Here is a 21319-nt window from a genome sequence, read left to right on the forward strand (position 1 = left end):
TAAATTAAAGACCTGTGTAAAAGTTGGTTAGAGTTAACATTGCAGAAATATCAACATAGTGGTGTTTGCTCCAGTCTCTTCTCAGACATTACTTTGTTTTTTACACACTGTCTGCCAGAATTTGGACTGACCTGGTGCAGCATGTATCTGTGATCTCTAATCTCATCTGAAATGATCTATTCAGACAGTTATGCATGCTGCCCCCCTCTTTTCATTTTGAGATTACTTTGTGTTATGAAAATCCTTTTCTACTTTGATTTCCTCTGTGGTGCCAGTGCCTTTCAACTGCAATAACCATTACACTATGTTACCCATGTCACTTTAAAGACCTGCAGTGGAATGATAATCCTTTGTTTGGGGTCATACTGACTGTTATCAAACTAATTCCCTGTGTTGCTGCTGCCTTAGCAGCAAAAAATAACTTTCCCCCAAACACATCTGTGTTCATATCTCCTTGTCAAAATATTTATTTAAGGATATTTATTCTGAAGTTAAAGCCACTCCTCCCATGCTCTGAATGTTTTCCAATTGGAACCATACTCTTCAGATGGGTAAATATAGACTTATATAGGTATATAGATATAGATATATAGGTACAGGAGGGATTTATGAATCAGTCGAGAGAGTAGGGTTTGTAGGTACAGAGGGTGACTTCCTTGTACCCTGGCCTGGTGGAGCACAGGCCAAACTCTGGGACAGTTGGCTGCTTGTGTTCAGCTCTCTTGACCCAGGCGGTAGAGTTGGACCATTGAACCTTCAAGATAAAAGATGGGAGTTTGCCAATTTAAATCAAAATAGTCTGTCAACAAACATCTTGACCAAACAAATAAAGTTATGTGCATTTTATAAGTTTTTAATATGGCTTTCATTTTGTCTCTGCTCAGGAAATGCCTAGCGTGTGCGTTAATAAGCGTTTTACTTTGAAAGCCAAACCGGAAGTCACATTCTCCAGTCGGACTAGCTTGACGGCTGAGTTGCTAAAGTAGTTAGCACAGGCGGAAGGAGGAGTCTGTGGCACTGAGGGGGGAACATCATGTAGTTTGACCCAGACTGAGTGACTTTAAACATTTAGACTTTGGTGTTTCTTCCCTCCGCATCTTCACTTGGAGACCCGTTTGTGTTTTTAACATCCTTCCGACATCATGTTCCTGCGCGGATCTAAAAAGCGACGGTCGAACCGCTCAGTAAGTTACTATTTCTTTGCCATTTATTTTTTTTAATGACTTAAACAACTCCGTAAACACTTCTGTAACCTGTTATACTAACCTCTTGTAACATGAAACACACTTTCGGGGTGTTTTTTTTAAAAAGTTGAACCCTTTTTCTGTGCTTCACTGTCACAGTAGACTTGAGTTGAACTTGTTGGCTATAAAAGTGAAACACAGAAAACAGCCCAAGCGGAACTTTGTCCCACCTTCACCTGGCTTTTGTGCCGATGAATAGTTCTTTTAATAAAACAAATGTCCTGCTCCTGTCCTACACGTACAATAAATTACAATATGTCATTTTAATGTGCTGTGTGCCACAAAGTCGTACATTCTTTGTTTATTAAGTCATTTCGGCGCCCCAGGTACAGTCAGGAGGGGTCAGACTACGTCACAGGTCTTTACCTGAGCAGGTTGGGATGTGGGAGCTGTAACCTGAACGTGTTTATTACCTTTGTCAGGGTTTTCATTATCACAACAATTGATGCCCCGTTGAATTATGTTCTTGTTGGAATTTGGCCCACAACACACACTTACACGGTGGGGTTACTGAACAAGTGCAGCTTGTTTTCGGACCAGGCTGACAGCTGTGAGGCCATGAAACATCTGGCTCTGCAGCACACTTGGACCACATCCAGACACACCAACCACAATCATCCCCCACTACTTGTTGGAAAAATCACATTCAAAGTGGACTTAATGCAGTAGTCTAACAGCAAACTGGACTGTAATAGTTTTTCCTGAATTTATCTTAACCCAGTGTTAGTTTGCATTTCTTGGTGTGTGCTATAGATTTAGCTGTTTACCTCCTTTCAACACGTCCTTTGTGTAAGTGCATTAACAACAGTTAAACATTCAGGACACCTGTTCCCACCTGACACATACAATAACCACCCTCAAGTATTAATGAATATCATCAATATTTAATGCAACACTCCATTACATCAGCAATGGAAAAGTGAAAAGTGAGTTACAACACAGATGATTACAAGTGCAAACTGTATCCTAAACACAAACACATGTAAGATGCATGTTTATCGTCTGTAGTGTGTCTGTGTCTGTGTGTGTGTGTGTGTGTGTGTTTTTAATAACAAACTCAGAGCGGGGACTAGAGCGCTTTACAGTCTATATAATGATATTGTGAGATTAGATATTATCTGGGATTTCACTTAATATAAAACAGATTAAACGTCTTCCTTCCTCTAACAGCTGCGCGACAATTAAGTTGCATGATTTTATGTTTTGAATGAAATGAACAGCGATTGTCTTCACATTACCTCCTTAACCGTCATTGCAGCGATTTTCATACTTAATAGACTAAACATAAACAAGTCAGATCCTATAAATGATGTAATCAGCAATGACTATATCGGCTTCGCTACGCCACAAGGCAGTTACAACAAATATTTCTACACCAGAATTTTGAATTGATTTATAACACAGGATTTGAGAGTAGAAGCCCAGTAATATACTATATATATTGGACTCGGTATCAAGTTCACAGTGTCTCAGATTATATACTTATACATCTCCTGTGTCTGTTGCACAACGTTTTATGCACATCAGCAGTGTTAGACAGCCACCAGGATGATCAGATTCAAATATTCATTATGCGACTCTTAAATAGATGTGCAGGTGTAGAGAATGTAAAAACACAGACTATTGTCACATGACAAAACTCAATGTTTTGAAGCTGTTGCAGTTTGACACTGTTCATTTAATCTGGGCTGTGTGTCTCAGCCAAATATCTTTTATTAAATATCTTTAGGTTGGGGTTTGCTGTGTATTTAGCAACTGGCCTTTTTCACAGTAGAACTTTTGACATGTAACTACAGGAAAAGCAAACATGTAATTAATACATTTCACTACATTACGTTTGGCTGATTTGTCTTCAGGGTTTTGGTGCTGTGATGCTGGCTCACTGTCATGGACCTGAGCCATCATTCATGTTATTAGTAACACCTGTGATTTTCCTTCTACAACAAATCAACATGTCTGCTGTGAAAGAAGTGCATCAAGCGAACTCCTCCATTACATGAAGTCCGCGCTCACAACAGCGCTGTCACAGATAAAATCTCCGCCTGACTGTCAGAGTGACACTTGTATTTCCATCCAGTTGTTAAACATTGCTGTCTGAGTTGACCTTGGCAGCAGGAAGCAGCAATGCATAAACCATAATAGCAACGAGAAGTGTTGTGCCACAGGGAGGGGGCTCGGCGACGGCCGGCCTGCAGGCTGCCTGTTTGATCCTGTTCGGTGAGGTGAGGTGCATCTACTGAGCATGCCAAAGCAGCCCAGCCCCCGACCTCTGACCCCTTCTGTTAATGTTTAACCCCTCCTATATCACAACAATGACGAGAGGAGAAAAACCGAAATGACAATCGTTGTCGTCTGTCTCATGAATTTCTCTCATTTAGGTTGATTAACTCTTTAGGTTAAAACGTTTAAGGTGCTTTTCTCCTATCTGAAGAATACCACTCATTTAGTATTTAGTTGGGCCTAATGACGTAATTTACCCATTCTCATATTATTGTAAGTATTCGCAGGCTGAACCACTGCAGTTCTGATGTCAGATAACAAAGCTGGCAGGCGCTCAGTTTGTCCATTACCTGGTTACACGGTTACTTGGTAGCAAGAAAGAGCTCAAGCAAACCAAGGCAGTGCCATGTGATTAAACCTTATACCCACTCAGTGAAAACAAAGGAGCTGATATGAAAAGTCTGACGCCGGTTAAATATGAGCATGTGAGCCTGATGTGAACTCGTGAATGCGTTATTTACTTTACCCACACTTAGTTTAGAAGAAACTTCCTACCACCCCTCCCATCACATCCTTCACTTGCAGCACAATAGGCAAACCTCATTGTTGGGCCACGAACTTGACGCTTTATCTTTTGTGGGAAACTGAAAGGAAACGCAAATGAAACCTCCAAGTCTGCTTGCAGCCTGGACGTAGAGGACACCGTCGTCATGATGGGGAAACATTCAAGGAAATGTAAAACTCACAGGCGGCGGCTGATGTTCGGGTTGTCCTCTCTGTTTTCAAAATGCAGTCATTACGGAGTATGTTAAAGGGTCCTACCTGTTTGAATCCGCCTCTGTTTTTAACAAACAACAGCTGGGATGACCCAAGATGTTGATGTTTTTCATCTAATAATCTTGTTTGATTTTGTAACCACATGCAGCGTCAATTAGAACCAATCTGACACCTTTTTATTCATCTCTGGACCATCTCCTAATTATTATTATTTTTTATTAATTAGCATAAGTGGATGGAGTGTGGCCTTGTAAAACTTGTAATGAATGCTGTGAAAACATAAGCACATAAAGGGACTAAAATATTTCGAGTAAATTCAAGGTTTTTCTCAGGATTCCTAATCCGTCATTATACATTACGTAATGATTGTACCCACGCTTAACTTTTAATTACTATCTGTGAGTGAGCTACCATGCTGCTATGTTGAACACTTATCATTTTTATATTGAACAGTTAAATCTAATGCTGGCAGGCGTCCATCCCTTTCAGCCTGAGGAAGGTGTTGTCAAACTCACAGCTGACTGAATGGCCCTGTCTGGATTTTCAGGTTTTCTTCATTTTTCTGATAAGATTTTTGCTCAGACCTCTATGTGGCTTACAAGACGGAGATCAGACTATAGATTACTCTGACCCACAGTAAACCCTCATATATACGTCGTACCTACAGCAATGTTCGACCTGTTACGTAAACCTTTCAAATCCCATGTGTAACATAACCACCTTTAACTCAAGCAAGTCAAAAACTTCATATAGTGTTTTCCATACAAGTCACGATTTTAATGGGAAGTTTTCTTTTACATTTTTACATTTCATTTTCACTGAAAGAAATGTAAAATGATGATTTTCCCTAGGTACCAAAGAAGCATGTTCCTTTATGTCTTGAGAATCATTTATAATGGTATATATTGTGACACACTTTTGTAGATTTGGTTGTTACACATATCACACATATTGCATATTTTGGTATCCCATATTCTGATTTTAATAAGAGTTCTATTTGTTGTTTATCCTTACTCTACTTACTCACAACTGTTGAGGCCATGACCATACCTCTAAGGGCACCACCAGACAGGTTCAGAGACAACAGGCCTTCAATGCCAGCTAACTTGGGATCTGTGTCCACATGTCCTACCTAAGAGGGACAATGAAATCATAATTTCCCAGTAAAGATTAATTGTTTGTAGTCTGCTGGTAAATGTTGTGCACTCACAAATGAGCTATGCTAGTGGTTAGGCTTCACTCAGAGAAGCAGACCAAAGGGTCCCAGAGACACTGAAAACATGAATATATAAAGTGTACTTTCATTAATTTACTCTTTGAACGGAAAGTCAGTAACACTCTCAAGTATCCTGAGGTGTAATCGCCTCAGGTCGGCTACATTTTCCTTTTTTTATCCTGCAACTACTCATTTTCTATAACCTTAATGAATGTCATATTTAAGATTATAGCCGTACACCCGTGTTAAATGTACAGGCATTTCGTAGTGTGTGCCTCTCAGGCCCAGTCACCATGTCAGTGTGACGGCTCGGGAACTCCTTCTTAAGAAAATAACATCCGAAAGGTCCAGTCATCCAGAAATCATCTGTACGCTTCATTTAGCCCATCTTGTCGCCTTTCATACCTGGCCCTGTTAGCCACAATCAAAGTCGATCAAAGCGGTGATTATTAAGGAAGCATGGAGCAAGGCACAGTGAGGCAATTAAAAACTGCATGTAAATTATAGTTTACTGTCATGTCGGACTGTTCTGGAATAACAAGTTCATGTTGTTATGAAACTAGATACAGTCACTAGCCCAGTTATCTCCACCCTGGGACCATGTACAAAACTACTCAAACTGAATAATTTCTACTTGACAAATACATAAAAATGGTTTTATGAATAAAAGTACAATAACGATCGCTGATAAATGCTCCCAGACCCTGTATCTGTGGTTTCCCAATGCACTAGTGAAGCACTTACAAGCCCCCAGAAATCAGAGAGATTAGCTAAACAAACTCCATTGCCGTAATCAGAGTAATTCATTGCCGTTCTTGGATTTGCTCCCTGCATGGGAAAACAGGCTTGACATGAATAGTTATCTGTTGGTGGTTAGAGCCGTTCTCCCCACGAGGTGTGTGTGGTTGGGAAAAGAGCGATCAAAACACAGCTGAGCAGGTATGCACAGGTACCTTGCTCTATCACATATCTGCATTTTATTGCTTCGCTCGTTAAACTCACGCAAGTGTTTTTGCATCTCTTTGCACAATTTGTTTTTGAGCAGAGCAGATACCGTTGGCATGTTGTTGAGTTTGAATGGTGGAGTTGAAAACGGCAGCGTCACAGAATCCCTTCAGATGGGAAGATAATAGCTAATGAAGAGGCAATAACACAGACACATTTTGCCGCAGAATGAAGAGAAAAAGAAAGTGGAGACAAAGTGGCTGCATGGAGAGGGAAAGGGTGCAGCTCTTATCCTGTGTCTGCTTCCTTCCTCTCATCTCTAAAAAGAGGCCTGTATCTGCAGTCTATAGTACACACACACACACACACACACACACACACACACTGACAGTACACACACACATGCTGGGACGCAGGAATTGAATCAGAAGCAAGATGTGAGGTAGTTGGTGTGGTGCTTAGCTGTTCAGTTGCTGTTGGCTAAGTCATATGCACTGCTCAGCACTTTTAGAAGGAGATTTTACTCCCCTCATTATTCTGTACGTCCCACCCCTTCCTAAACAGACAATGTAACCTAAAACTCTCACTCGGCTATACTGTAACTGTGGCAAAGTTTGACAACTGGTCTCAACCAAACAGGTTTACCTCTGAGCTAATTAGGTCAAATTCTGGATATCACTTACTGTTTCTTGTGACTGTAAGCAGTTGGCGAGTTTAACACAAGATTTGGTCCTTTGGTTCTTTATTGAATCGACTAGTGCTTGTACACAAGTCATCAGGAGCTGCAGTGTTTGGTGTTAAACCAGAATCCATTCATCTGTAATTCATTCTATTATGTTATGTATAAAGTTGAGCACAGAGGTGCATTCAAGCCGACCACCAGCACTGCGATTGTATATGCTGTCAGTCAAAGGCCATGCCAAATACAGCTTATCTATGCAGATGTCGCACATCCCTGTTACCATACAGTGTGACCACTCTAATGGTTTAAATCTCTGCAAGGTCAAGCACACAGGATTTTCATAAATTCATGTCATTAGGTCATACATGAGACATCTATAGACAGCCTGTGCTCCACCCCAGAAGCCCCCAATGTAAAGGCTGCAGCGACTGGCTCTAAGTGCATTCTGCTTGTGGCTTAAGCGGAAACTCACTCGCTCAATATGATGTTGATGTTTCTGCGACCATGTCTGGCGAACACCGTATGTGCTTACTATGTTGTTTTGACCTAACAGACCTGTGCCGAAAGGTGCGAGTGGTGCTCCATGGGAAATGGTGTGAGCAGAGTTTGTGTTGTGTTTTCAGCAGGAGGAAGAGGACCCAGACAGAGGGCAGCCCTGTATGCGCTGCGGAGACCAGTGCCCCGGCTTCCGCGTCCACGGCTGGAGGTATGAACCGTAGGGCTCTTAAACATTGCCAGCGCTGCCGGTTACCTTAGCAGGAAATGTTTGTCTCATACTCACCTTTGGTAGAGTTTACACTCCCTCCTGCTGCTTTTTAGATGGTGTGCAGCTTCAGATAATAACAAGCAACTTGAAAACAAGGTCTGAAAGTCTACATTTTTGAGGTTCTTCTCCAAAGGCATATTTATCTACTCTGACAACTTTAATACCATTTTGTGCGCAGAGAAAGAAAAGTTTTGAATTGTAAAGAATTGTATTCTTTTCCACGCTAGCAATCATATATATTGTTAATGTTTCTGATATCATGAGGCCAGTTAACACACGTTCACAGAGACATTTTATTTACTCGACTGACTGTCAGATAAAGTTTCTGATTTATTCACTAGACCTAAAGACACTAATATATTCTCCACTATGTGGGTATGTAGATAAATAATAATTTTAAGCTCAGGAGTCAAATTGTGTGTGCGTCTGTGTGTCTGTGTGTGTGTATTTGCGCATATCCTAGGAAGGACATCAACATTGCTACCAACGGAAATCAGCTTAACTGGGATCTGTGTACACAATCAGTGCAGATATATAGCAAAAGACAACAAACATGACCGAGTCAGGGCACCATATGATATTCACAGAGCCGATCAGCCCTACTGACCATAAAGAATCATGCCATTAAGCCCCGGACATCTGCGACAGAAGCATTTAGTCTGAGTTGACATTATCTTCACGTGAAAACAGAAGCACTACAGAGCAGCAGGATTACCGACATGTGTTGTACGTCCTCCAGCGATTTTAACTATTCTCACATCATTGCAGTATTTGTCATTTCTTACGCTGAGAATATGAAAACAGATGAAAAAGTTTCATCAACTGAGTGCTCATCTGGAACAAGTGTTGTATGGACACAAGGCGAGCTCCACTCAGCAGATGGACAAGTGGTTCATAGGATGTCCATATTGTGTTTTTGAGTGTCGAGAGAGTTTTGGTAACTGTTGGAGCCTCTTCAGCAAAAACAATTTCCAATTCTTATAATTCCGTCCTTTTTGAACTAAGCTGCAGGCCACTTGAAATGTTTGCCTACACACCTCTTATGCCTATTAGTTCAGGATTTGTAGGGCACTGTCACAGCCCCTTCTGAACAACAGCTTATTTTACTCCGTTAAGCAGGTTCTTCCGAGCCCCCTTTTTCTTTTCTGTCTGTACTTTCGTCCTTTAGTGAATATCCAGCTGGTTGGGTCTCTTGGTTAGTCTAATCCTGTCAATCACGCTAATAAGATTAGGCCTCACTGCTGTGATACTAACCCTCTCGACCACTTCATACCTCCCTCTGTCTCCCCCTTTCCCCATTTCACTGCTGCTTTCCCTTTTCAAATGTGGCATATGACAGAAGGATAGATGGATATTTTCTTTCTATCTACTTATTTATTACTAATCATATATATAAGTGTGGAAGAGTCGAGCGCTTGGAGGGAAGCTCTGTCATCCAGATTAGAAAAGATATTGTGTGGGTTTAGTGTTTCCAGACTGTAAGGCTATGGATCACCAAGTTAGACACACAGCTCGATGAATGAAAAAAAAACAACAGATGAAAGGATGATTTATTTCTGGTTACGAAAGCTGCATTCACAATCCCAGATGGGAGCTGCATGGCTCAGGCCGACTGTGGCAAGGCGATGGAGGGAATAAAACAAAAGGCACAGGAATGCGTACTTCATGTAACCAAAGGACGGTAATTGTATCTTATAGCTTTTTCAGTCCTGCTCCCTCTATTCAGGTCAAGACAAAAGCTTAGAAGATGGGATGTAATCTAAAACACGTGTGCTGCTCTCTACCTCCGGCCTCCCTCTAGTGTAAGTCTAGCCTTTGTACGCATCAATCTGTTTACAGTATGTTTAATCTGTGTAGCATTAACACAGCGCTGTGGTTTATGGAAGATTCTCAGTTATGCATTTGGCAGGAGAACAGCTCTGAAATGACTTTCGGGTGAGGTTACAAAGAGAAACGTCTCGTTTAGACGTTTGAATTCCCTCGTCTGACGGAGGAGAATGAGGAGCATGAAAGTGATTAAATGATTGAGATTTATGGGGGTCAGTTTTTAGGACCTCAGAGTCTTTCACTAATTGCATCTTCCTTAACAACCAATTTAGAGTCACACCTTCCCTGATGGAGAAGATCATCTAAGTGACCACAGGCTTAGCCGCTGATGCTCGCTGAGAGGGAAGTGATCCATCTTCATCCTGAGCTTTCTCAGACAGAGCTTAAACCGAGGCGGGAGGCAGATGGTGCTTCCGCTGCCCAGCGGCAACTGAATTGAGTTACTTTTGACCTATAGGTCCCTGCCACGCTTCAAAAATGTTCAAAGTCGCCATAGCTATTAGTCTGGTTGGCCATGCGGCAATTACTCAGTCACTAATTAGTGGCAGAGAGTTATAGGACAAGGCCCATCTGTTTCTTAAAATCAGATCTAAGGAGGGCGTCACTATACCCCACCGCAGTATGTCTGAGTTATAGATTATCACACCAGCAGCACACATTTAAAGCAGTGGATCATATTATGGCTGCTACACTGGATACCCTGTCAGTTTTAATAACTATATACTGACCTACTTTATATCTGTATGTCCACAAACAGAGGTCTAGATTGGCTGTTTGGAAGTTAGTTGTCTAAAAACTGCATTATGGTAGGCCTTCAAGCTAACTGACTTATTTTCAAGATTGATTTAACATTTTGCTGGTAAAGTGTGAAAAAGAAAAAACAGTTCGAAATAAATAGATACGTTTGTCAAAAAAAAGTCAAAGAAAAGCAGAGAATCTTTCAGAAGTAGACAGTGTTTGGCATTTTTACTTGTGAAATTGGAAACCGGGTCAAAATAGTTCATCACAACTGTCGGTCTCTGATGCTGGAGTTGGTAAAATAACAGTCAAAGAACAATAAGTGAATAATGACGAGTCTGTCCTTATTGATCCTTAGTGACTGACCAAAAACAGATGAGCTGGCATGAATTCAGAGATGTGTCGTGACTTCACCAAGTCACGCCGCCTGCTTGATATTTTACCAGAAATGCTTTTTTGCCATGTGTGCCCATCTTGATCGCACAATATGACAAATACTGCACAGTACAACGTTGCTCACAGGCTCAAAATCTGCGCCACTTATTTCTCTGATTAATAACTGCATCAAAGCAACAATCGTCCATCTGTTGTGACTCAGTTGCAGCAGTCTGCTCCGAGGAGAAAAGACACAGTGAGTTTACTCCTCATGATTGGCACTTGGACTCTGATGTTTCATATCTTCAAAGGCAGCGTGAGTAGATTGTCGAGCTTGATTGAAATGCATCAGAGAAACGGCCGCTGCATGTGTACTTTAGCTTATCTTCTCAGGTACATTTAAGAATCACATGAGCATGTGTGTACCTTGGGAACTGTGTTTGTATTTTCTGAACGGTTGCTTGCAGTCTTTGGCGGTGGAGCCTTTTGTTTGAGCCCACTGTCAGCACGGAGGAGGGTGGGAGTCGGGGGTGGCGGGGACATTGAAAAGAGCCGAGCAGACAGAGAAATCACCACATGGAAAGGAGCTGCCATAGAACATCCTGCTCTCACTGACAGACAGGCAGGCAGTGCTCAGCGCCTGGTGGATGCAAACCTTCACAGTTTTAGTGGAACGCAAGTCTGGATGGGACAACGTCAACAGGCCAACCTGGACTGATTTGTCATGATTACAGCAGGTACTGAAGAAACTATATTTTACTGTCTAACAGGATTAGAGGGACTAGAAACTTAAACAGTCATTAAGTTAGGAGATGTGGGTACACCGGAGGTTTTGTGTGTGTTAGTGTGTGTGTTAAGAAGGTTATTCTTGTTATGTTTCATAGCCTGTCTTTATGCTGTTTTGTACACATTTTTCCTATAGTCTCTATATTGTATCTTCACAGAGATGTCATTTTATTTAAAGATTTAGAAAAAAACACATTTGAAAGCGCATGCTAATGTGTTACTGTCCCAACTCAGGTCAAATTGGGATCCTTAGGAGGGCTTTAAAGCTTTAATCTCTGTGTTCAACAAAATTAAAATTATTTAAAATCTCTTTAGCCAGAGCTTATTTAGGCTGTTGGATTTCCAAAAGGTAAAATTAGTTTATTTCAGCTTCACATATATATGTACTGTCAATATTGTTTCTATTTTACTTTTCCACCTAATACTCCATCAGCTGACGGAGCTATTCTCCTGCTGTCCTTTCCTCTGTGTCATTTACCACCGTGCTTTAGTTTCCATCTTTCATTCACATTTAGTTGTAATTATATAGTTTATTAATTATGAGTAAAATATCTATGGCTGGAAAACACAAAAGACATGTCAAAAACAATAACTGCACCAGCAGTCTTAATAACAATGTTTTGGTCCAGCAAAGCTAATTTAGAGGCAGATACAGTAATAGTAACACACATGGCAGATTGAGGATTAAGTATAGTGGAGTTCACTTTCTTGGTTTTTATTTTTCCAGGCAGAACAGTTTGGAAAACACAGATGTTGTACAGATAAATAGCATTTCTTCATTAGTCACATTCACCTGTGCACTTTATTTAGAGCTTTGTCCAACCGACACTCCACAATCCAGAGATAGTCCATTTATTATCATACAAAAGAGCAGAAAAGAAGCAAATGCTCACATTTATTAATCATTTAATGATTTCAGCCATGATTGTTTGACAGCAGTTTGGTGAATGATACATTTTACCATTTAGAAAACTGAAAACCTAACTGACTACTATCTAGTGTCATAGTCGCTCTTGCTTTATGACGCTCCACCAGGACAATTAAAGTACATTTGCCCTCCTTTGGAACTTATTCATTTTTTGACCTGTCAGCACTGAATGCGGTACATAGCCAGAGGGGACGCAGCCTAGCTGTATTACATCAGAGGTATGTGACTCAAGTCATTGAACAGGACAGTGCTCAGCACATCAGGGCTCGGCAAATTACAGTGTTACAATACCCTTCAGAAATGTGCTGCTTTTAAGTTTACTGAAGTCATGATTCAACAACCACTTGCTAAGCAAAAGAGAAATAAAATGACCCCTACACTTTAGAGGTGCTGATCTGCTCATTTGTGGGTTCAGATTTCTGTCCGTTGTATATATATATAGGGTGTCCCCATGAATTATTAGGTGTATATTTAAATGTTTAAATGTTTTGGCGTGTTCAAACCAGTCTTTGGTCAAACTCTGCCTGAATGACTAGATAAAAGAGACATGATTTGAGACTCTCGTGCACACTTTCATATTCATTCAAATTAGCACTTTGTCATGTCTCAATCATAGTGGGATGCGTGTAAGGGTTGGCACCCGCCGGTGACTATATCCCTGTTACAAATGCTTTCATCATGTGGAGGGTGGTGGCGGTGGGGGTGGTGAGGGTGGGAGTGCGGCGGGGGCTACTGGTGGGGTGGGACCGGGTGAAATGTGGTACATCTGCCATCTGTCCCATCATGCCAGGGCTCTGGCTGTGTCCCCCTACCCGCTTACATAGGCATGTGAGTCGCTGTCCCCCCTCCCCTTTTGCTAACACACACACACACACACAGATACAGCCGGGGTCAGATTTGTGCCAGCATGGCTTAGCCAAAGCTGACTTGCTGTGTTTTATATTATTAATTTTGGTTACCTGCTTGGCCATGGAAGGTGCCAACCCAGGACAGTAGCATATACTGTCCTGGGCCTGAGAAAAGGTGCTCATAGTAGCTTTTCTCTGTTGTGTCAGTTCTCTTTTCTCTGTTGTGTCAACTCCCTAACAATTAGCTGGTTTTGCATAAAGAGAGATTCAGTCTGACATGTAGCAATTACCAACCACTGCTAACATTTCAAAGACAGGAGACTTTCTATGAGACGATTGATTAGGAGAGGAGCTGTCATGCAGTTTACAAGCAGTTGTGTTTGTGTTTTTGTGCTAGCTTTTTGGTTCTGTGGGGGTTGGGTGCTGGAATAAAGCAGCTTTGTGCCTTATGAACTTAAACCACAATTGCCAGCTGGCAGGCTGTTATGCAATCCCAACATAGATGTACACTGCATATGGCCACAATATCTCATCCACACACATATGTGACACCTACACCTTACTGTCACCCCGGGGCGCTTTTCTCTCACTCTACCGCTCCCACACAGAGGTACACCCACCGCCAGATTGAATGTGACGAGGAGTCCGAGGACAAGACGGGCTGTAATTTGAGGCAGAGGGAGATTATTGCTCCCATCTTCACCTCCCACTCTTAACTGCCACGGGATTGACAGCCAGGCTTATGTCAGTGACCTCATTTCCTGCTGGTTTGGTAGTAGCTTGTTTAGGATGTGCTGATCCTGATGCAGATCTGGTGAGGGTTTGTCCGTTCCTCAATAACCTCTGAGATGAAATTGATTTTACTCCAATAGCACTCCACTGTACATAGACTATACTGGTTTTGAGTTTCTTTGAAATTATCTGGAGTTTGTGTTTTGGTGTCCTGGTGTGACAACTGTTGTATTAGTAATTTCTGACTGCAGGGAGTCTAGTTTAGTCAACCTCGAAAATGTGTGTGGGCTGGTTTGTGACATAATGTCTCCAATGCCGAATGTGTTCATAAATAGTATGGTTGCAAACATTGGGAGAGCCCGAATGAAGGTGGCCTTACTACCTTGGCTTAATAAGATCTCTTAATGTGTCTGTTAATAAGATAAGTCAAATTTTCTTCCTGCTTTATTGTATGTTTCAAATATCTACAGAGCCTGTTGGCTTTTAATTTGAATTTTTAACACTATGGTTTAGTGGCTAAGGCACTGATGCTTCCCTGATATTTCCTGAAATATCTGACATTTGATCAGCTTTGTCTTGCGTAGTAAATCACCATGAGGTCCCCAGGAATGAAGCCCGAAGCTGTCCTTGTCTCCACAGGAAGATCTGTATACACTGCAAGTGTGTGCGAGAGGAGCATGCCGTGCGCTCGGTGCCGGGCCAGCTGGAGAAGATGATGACCAAGTTGGTATCAGACTTCCAGAGACACTCCATCTCCGACGACGACTCGGGCTGCGCCTCCGAGGAATACGCATGGGTCCCGCCTGGGCTGAAGCCCGAACAGGTAACAGGCAGGGTGCAGAGAAGACGCAGAGGGGAGACAAAAGCTCATGCTACACAAACATGGTGCACGCTTCCACTTGGACATGTTCATACATACACTCAACAATTTTATTACCATGGGAAAAAAATATTCAGCGTTTTTGATTTATGACAGCACTCAAATAAATTGCTCTGTAATTGAATAAATTGCTGTCTGTATTCTATCATTTAGGCCATAATGTGACCCCACTCGTCTCCACATACAGGTATACCAGTATTTTAGCTGCTTGCCGGAGGACAGGGTGCCCTATGTGAACAGTCCAGGAGAAAGATACCGAATCAAACAACTGTTGCATCAACTTCCAGCCCACGACAGCGAGGTAACAACACTGTCACCCTGACTTTGGATGTTCTAGTCTTTAGTCTCACTCCTGGTGTCATTTAATAGTGTGGTGGCATGCCAAATACATACAGTCCTTCACTCTAACATCTGGGTATTCTTTGTATTTTCATGAGGCTCTTAATGCCAGAAATGTTGTATGTATAGATGTATTATAGTAGGTGTATCATACGTGTTGTGTTCTAAATGATAGTGTTGACTACAAGCAGACAGATTGAATTCATATAACTAAACCTTGGCGGTGAAAGAGCTTTAGAACTGCTTTTTCTATGCACATGTCAACATGAATGTGTATGTGTCTGTTGCAGCCTCAGTACTGTAACTCTTTGGATGATGAAGAGAAGAAGGAGCTACGTTTGTTCAGCCAGCAGAGGAAAAGAGAAAACTTGGGCAGAGGAGTCGTCAGACTCTTCCCTGTAACTATGACGGGGGGCATCTGCCAACAGGTAGAGCGGCATTTTTATGTTATGTTTAAAACCATACCACGGACAATGTGAGGCTGAAAAAACATTTAACATTATTCTTCTATAACATCAATGCATGCAAATGACAGCCTGTTAGAATACATCAGAGCCATGCAGAAGACTTACTTTTTATAAGACTGGAGCAAGTAGGTGCAGGCATAGCTCAGGGGCCACAGCGCACAGGGATATAATGATTACAGGGCTGTACAGGCCCACCTGCAGTGTTTGCCATTTGTGAAAGGATATATACCATCTAACTTCCTTCCCCTTCAATCAAATCTATTTTTCCAGTGTGGCAGACAGATCTGCGGTGGAGACATAGCAGTGTTTGCCAGCCGGGCAGGGCACGGCAGCTGTTGGCACCCGCAGTGTTTCCAGTGCGCCTCCTGCAGTGAGCTGCTGGTCGATCTGATCTATTTCTACCAGGACGGACAGATCTACTGTGGCCGGCACCACGCTGAGAGGCTCAAGCCCCGCTGCCAGGCCTGTGATGAGGTGACTCTCATCAACAGTTGTGTTTTGCAGCAGGTGTCCAAAAAGTGTAGTAGGAGTCAGAAATCAAGAATTTGAGGCTTCACTGTTTCCGTTCTCCTTCTCCACTGTAAACTGTTCTCTGATATTTTTTTTGAAAATCTCTTGAAACAACAAAGCAAACACTGTTGTAACCAAGCTGTGTCTGTGTCTGAGGCTTTTTGTTTAAAGGTAACCTGTGTAGAAAGCCTTTTCACACTGCACTCAGCCTGGAGCTAACAGCTCCCTTAGCCTGGGGACGCACTTTCACACCGGCACATTCCAAAGTACGCTAACTCCGACTTTAGCCTACGGCTTGATGGCTATTGCACAATTATCCCCTGAAAATCAACCAAACACGGGGCGAAAAGGTGCCAGTGTGAAACGGGGCTAAAGTAAACAGTGAAATTTGCGTCACATCACATTAGTTGCATGTTCCTACGGGCATTTCACCCAGAGCTACGAGTAGCACAATGTGAATCGTACAGCATCAGGCTCAGGTTAACCCTGGGTTGACCTAAACATAGCCTGGGTGCAAAATGGGGCTAAGAATATGCAATGGGAAAATTGAATCATCAGGTCGTGACATGTGTTTCACTATTACTGTATTTTTCCATTTCCTTTATCAGTGCAGAGTGCTCAGAGAGTTCATGGAGGGGTGGCAGATCTCTCTGTCTTCTGTTTTTTGAATGGCCTCTGTGTGTGATTTAGGAGATTAGTTGACTTAGTTGCCTAATGGTTCGGGCACAACTGACCTACAAGAGTTATTTAGACTCAGAGGATGGCTTAGCCTGCGACAGGGCACCGATAGCATCCTTTTTTTTCCTCCCCCTATCTTGTTAACCCAAATCCTCAGGACTCATTTTTACAACACTGATTTGTTTACTTCTGCACCCATGAAATCATCACTGCTGCGCCGAGTGACCTCTCTTTCACTCTTTCTTTTACTGTTGTCTCTCAATCCCAGATTATTCTAGCAGATGAGTGTACAGAAGCAGAAGGAAGATATTGGCACATGAAGCACTTCTGTTGTTTTGAGTGTGAGGCTGCGCTGGGCGGTCAGCGTTACATCATGAGAGAGAGTCGACCGTACTGCTGCTCCTGCTACGAGTCTCTGTATGCAGAGTACTGCGATACCTGCGGAGAACATATAGGTAATGAATTAAGTCTAAAGAAACTCACTTATTTGGGGTTTCTATGCAGCTAACGTTATCAGGTAGTAGATAGTGGGACTCAAAGTCTCACCATGTATTTTTATGAAAGTAAATGATGAAATATCTCATTTTAATCAGTAGTAAATGGCAAATATAAATAAAGCCCTTTTCAGATGACTAACTTATGCAAATGTGATGAATGTATTACGTTGGTCTAATGTTTGATTAAGTGTCTGGGTTACTTTTACATAAAAGTCACTACAGTAATCTTACTTGGATGAACCTTGGAAGATTCCTGAAACATTTCTGTAAAACTTCCAACCCGGCACGAGTCTGAAGTGAATGCTGTCAGATTAATGCAAAGGCACCGGCAGCACACGGTTAAACTGGCACAGAAAGAAAGGAAATGCACGTCTTGTTCGTCTTCTAGCTGTAAGAGCATTGTATAAATGTAACTCTAAATTATCATCTCTTTTGCACACAGAGAATAACAGTAGTTATACAAGGCAGCACTGCAAATGAGGTCACTTTAAGTTGATTCATGTCAGATCAGTCTATGAAAAGGACTTTTTTTCCCCACATGGTGGCAAAAGAGATTTTAAAAAAGAGCCTCCATGCAGCCGCAATACTATTTGGACCAGCTGTCTCCCTCCCTGTATTTAAAGTTTAAACCCAGCTGCGTTAGTGAATGATAAATATCCAACAGAATTACAGCCTGTGAGTAAACAAGTCTGGACACAAGGATTTGTTTTACAGGCAGAGGAGTTCTCTAACAAGTGGTGAGATTGATATTGATTGACATTTATTAGGTAATTCACTGTAAGAAGTCACCAACGTTACGTATCCTATGCATGAAAAGGGCTTAAATGATGTGTCACCATACTCAGTCATTAGTATTTAATTTAACGAGTGCATGGTCATAGTTTTGTGTTATAGGCTGAGCCAATCAAAGCTGCTGAACTGCTGATATGACACGAGACATCATGTTTAATCATGAAATGATTTCCTCTCAGGTATCGACCAGGGCCAGATGACATACGAGGGTCTGCACTGGCACGCCGTGGAGTCGTGTTTCTGCTGCGCCCGCTGTCAGCTACCTCTGCTGGGGCGACCCTTCCTCCCTCGAGCAGGGCTCATCTTCTGCTCCAGGCCCTGCTCGCTGGGCGAGGATCCCAATAACTCAGACTCCTGTGACTCTGCACTGCAGAGCAGACCGCCCCAGCAGAGACGCTGTGGGACAGCAGAGAAACAGTGCGGTTCGCCCCTGCAGCCACTAGAGGGCGTCAAGCCCCCTATAACCCCCGCAAAAGACATGATTCACACTGCAATGGAAAACAGAGGTGATCATGGTACTTTGGTGATACACTCACATGTTATGCAGGTCTCATTGCCTAGAAACAAGTGAGTTAAAATTTCCTGTAGAGAATATTCTCCAACATTGATTTGCTCTGCTTCTCTCAGGTGGTCACTGCACTGCTCCAGTTCAAAATGGAGTTCCTACACCCAGTGGCCATCCTCATCCAAGAGGATCCTATTCACCTCTTCCTCACATTCATCTAGGAAATGGCTTAGGTCCATCTTGGCCCAGCGACCTCCCTCACTACAGTTTACTGCCAGGGGACTCTGGCATCAAACCTCCTGCTGGCGGTCTTCAGTTCCAGGAGGAGCTGAATGGAAATACTGGACTAACTGGTCTTAATTCAAGAGGAACCTCTACAGCTAAAGACTGTAGGAACTGGGTGGAAAGGACAAATCAAGTTATGCAAGGTATGAGAAACAAGCACCTGATACAAAAACAACGCAGTGTCAGTACTATATTATCTCACCTCTCTGTGTCTCATCTAAAACGAGCTCCTTTGGATTTCTCTCCGCAGTGTTTCCTCCTCAGATAAACTCGCACGTGAACCACGTCATTTCACCTGACTCGCCTCCCCTCCCGCCCAACAACCCCTCCGTGCTCCCACCTCCTCTGCCCGTTAAGTCTCGTGACCTGATGCCCCAGGAGTCTCCCCCACCAGACCTCCCCCAGCCAGAGGACGAACCCGGTGACTCTCCGCCCCCGCTGTCTCGCAGCGGCACAGCTAGGGTCAGCTTCAGAGAGCCAATCAGCAGCAGCTACTCCGTCGATGAGGACCAGGATGAAGACGAGAATGAAGAGCAGGAGGAGCTGCAGGAGGACGAGGAAAACCAGCAGGACGAAGATGAGGTGGAGGAAGGTTTCGGAAGCAGGTTACATCTACAGAAAGGCATCCCACCGCAGATGGATCTGCTGGGTAAGAGCCGGGTTTGAGAGGGTTGAGTGTTATCTTTGGGAACTTTTTCAATTTGGGAATCAAGTTAACTTTGTTTTTGTCACGATTCATATTTCCAACCAGATGGATCCTCTTACCACCAGCGGAGTCTGCGGCGAGGGTGGAGCCGTTGCCGTATCCCCTCCGACCCCGCTCTCCAGCCGGGAGCAGAAAGGCGCTCCCGACGCTCGCGGTCCGACCGGCCTCGGCTGGACACCCTGGACTGGAGAGGCGACAAAGAGAGGGACAACCGTGACTCCTCCTCACTGACCCTCCAGCTGGGCCAGTACAAACACGAAGACTGCTCTACATGCTCGTCATCCTCAGACTCAGAGGAGGAGGGCTACTTCCTGGGACAGCCCATACCTCTGCCCCCGCAGCTCCGTAAACAGCAGCAGCCCGAGGATGCCAAAGACATGATGGGAGAAGAGGAGCAGGAGGTGCAGAGAGACAGGGGACTGAGAGGCAGCATACGACGGAGAAGAGCTCACAGCCTTGGCGCGAAAGACAAAGATAAAAACTGTGCTATCTCCTAACCCCTAACAGCTGGCAACATCAAAACACACCATGTTATTTTCTAAATTATAGTGAACAAGAAGTACTAACAGCCGTTCATTACTGGTGTTCAAGCCGTCCTATGATGGCGTTGTAGTGTCAAAACCAACACACATGCAAACTGCTCCATTGTCCCTGCACACTATTAGGGAAGCTCAATGAAGCTCAGCAAAGTCACAACCTTCCCGAACTTGAGATGTTACGGTGCAGAAAGTGATGTATGAATCATGTGAGTAGTGATGAATGTGGAGTGATTATCTGTAATGCTTCTATCAGTAACAGTCCTCTTTTGTATATTCAAATATGGTCCAGTCTGAGCACAGACACAGTGAAACGTTACTGCTTCTTAACATCACCGTCATTTACATATGCAAACTCGCAGTAGCAGGTAAAAACCAGGAACTAAGGAATATTAAATATATCACTTTTTTTTTTTAACCCTACTGTAATTATTTGTCATGTGCTCTTATGTGCAATTTTTATATGGCTGTAATGTATTACAGTTGTGAACACTAAATGTGGCCAAATATTATGGGATGGACAAACTGTGGTAGTTTCATAGTTTGACAGTTGTCATGGTTTCACACAAAGTAAGAGAATTAGAGTGAACTTTGGAGGTTGAGTTTGCTGTCTGTGTTGTAAAGTCCAAACAGAATACTGCAAGGTTTGTGTACATTCATGTCATTTATCTAAAAAACAAACACCTGCTTTAAGGTCATTTATTTTTATATACTTGGTGTAGGTCACTTTTGTTTCTTGTTTTCCTTCGGGTAAAAGGAAGAGATATAATGACCGTTTCTGTTTCTCTGGTTGTGTGAAAATTTTATGGTGATATTAAATTTGTCTGAATTGTTTGTCTTCTTGTCAAATGTTATTCCACATGTTCCACTCTGCATGGACCTTTGAACAGCTCAAAGTGTGTCAGCATGTAGCGCCGATGATTTATGATCCCAGTAAACGCAAAGTGCTTATCTTCCTGCTAGCAACATAAAACAATGGCAGGGTCATATGACCAAAGAAGTCAGTTTATATCCTTGTAGGAGAGGGATCGGACCAATCG

At 42.8% G+C, this 21319-nt stretch overlaps 1 protein-coding gene across 1 annotated transcript; it reads left to right on the plus strand.

Moving 5' to 3' along the window:
- Positions 1-1007: 1007 nt before the first annotated feature.
- On the plus strand, positions 1008-21073 carry prickle3 (prickle homolog 3). The gene is made up of 11 exons (XM_070839412.1): positions 1008-1184; positions 7708-7790; positions 14724-14907; positions 15152-15265; positions 15594-15731; positions 16041-16244; positions 17227-17413; positions 18427-18753; positions 18875-19180; positions 19288-19686; positions 19789-21073. Exons 1-11 carry the CDS (start codon positions 1143-1145, stop codon positions 20238-20240), a joined length of 2436 nt encoding a protein of 811 aa, XP_070695513.1. The 5' UTR covers positions 1008-1142; the 3' UTR covers positions 20241-21073.
- Positions 21074-21319: the final 246 nt, after the last annotated feature.

The sequence above is a fragment of the Pempheris klunzingeri genome, chromosome 11 (assembly GCF_042242105.1).
Source record: "Pempheris klunzingeri isolate RE-2024b chromosome 11, fPemKlu1.hap1, whole genome shotgun sequence".
NCBI classification, from domain to species: domain Eukaryota; kingdom Metazoa; phylum Chordata; class Actinopteri; order Acropomatiformes; family Pempheridae; genus Pempheris; species Pempheris klunzingeri.

What these genes read in the sequence shown, in the direction of transcription:
- prickle3 (XM_070839412.1), top strand. Translation starts at nt 1,143, where the DNA reads ATGTTCCTGCGCGGATCTAAAAAGCGACGGTCGAACCGCTCA. An exon ending in GCTGCCAGGCCTGTGATGAG is followed by an intron (nt 16,245 to 17,226) that starts GTGACTCTCATC and finishes TCTCAATCCCAG; the next exon opens with ATTATTCTAGCAGATGAGTG. An exon ending in ACCGCAGATGGATCTGCTGG is followed by an intron (nt 19,687 to 19,788) that starts GTAAGAGCCGGG and finishes ATTTCCAACCAG; the next exon opens with ATGGATCCTCTTACCACCAG.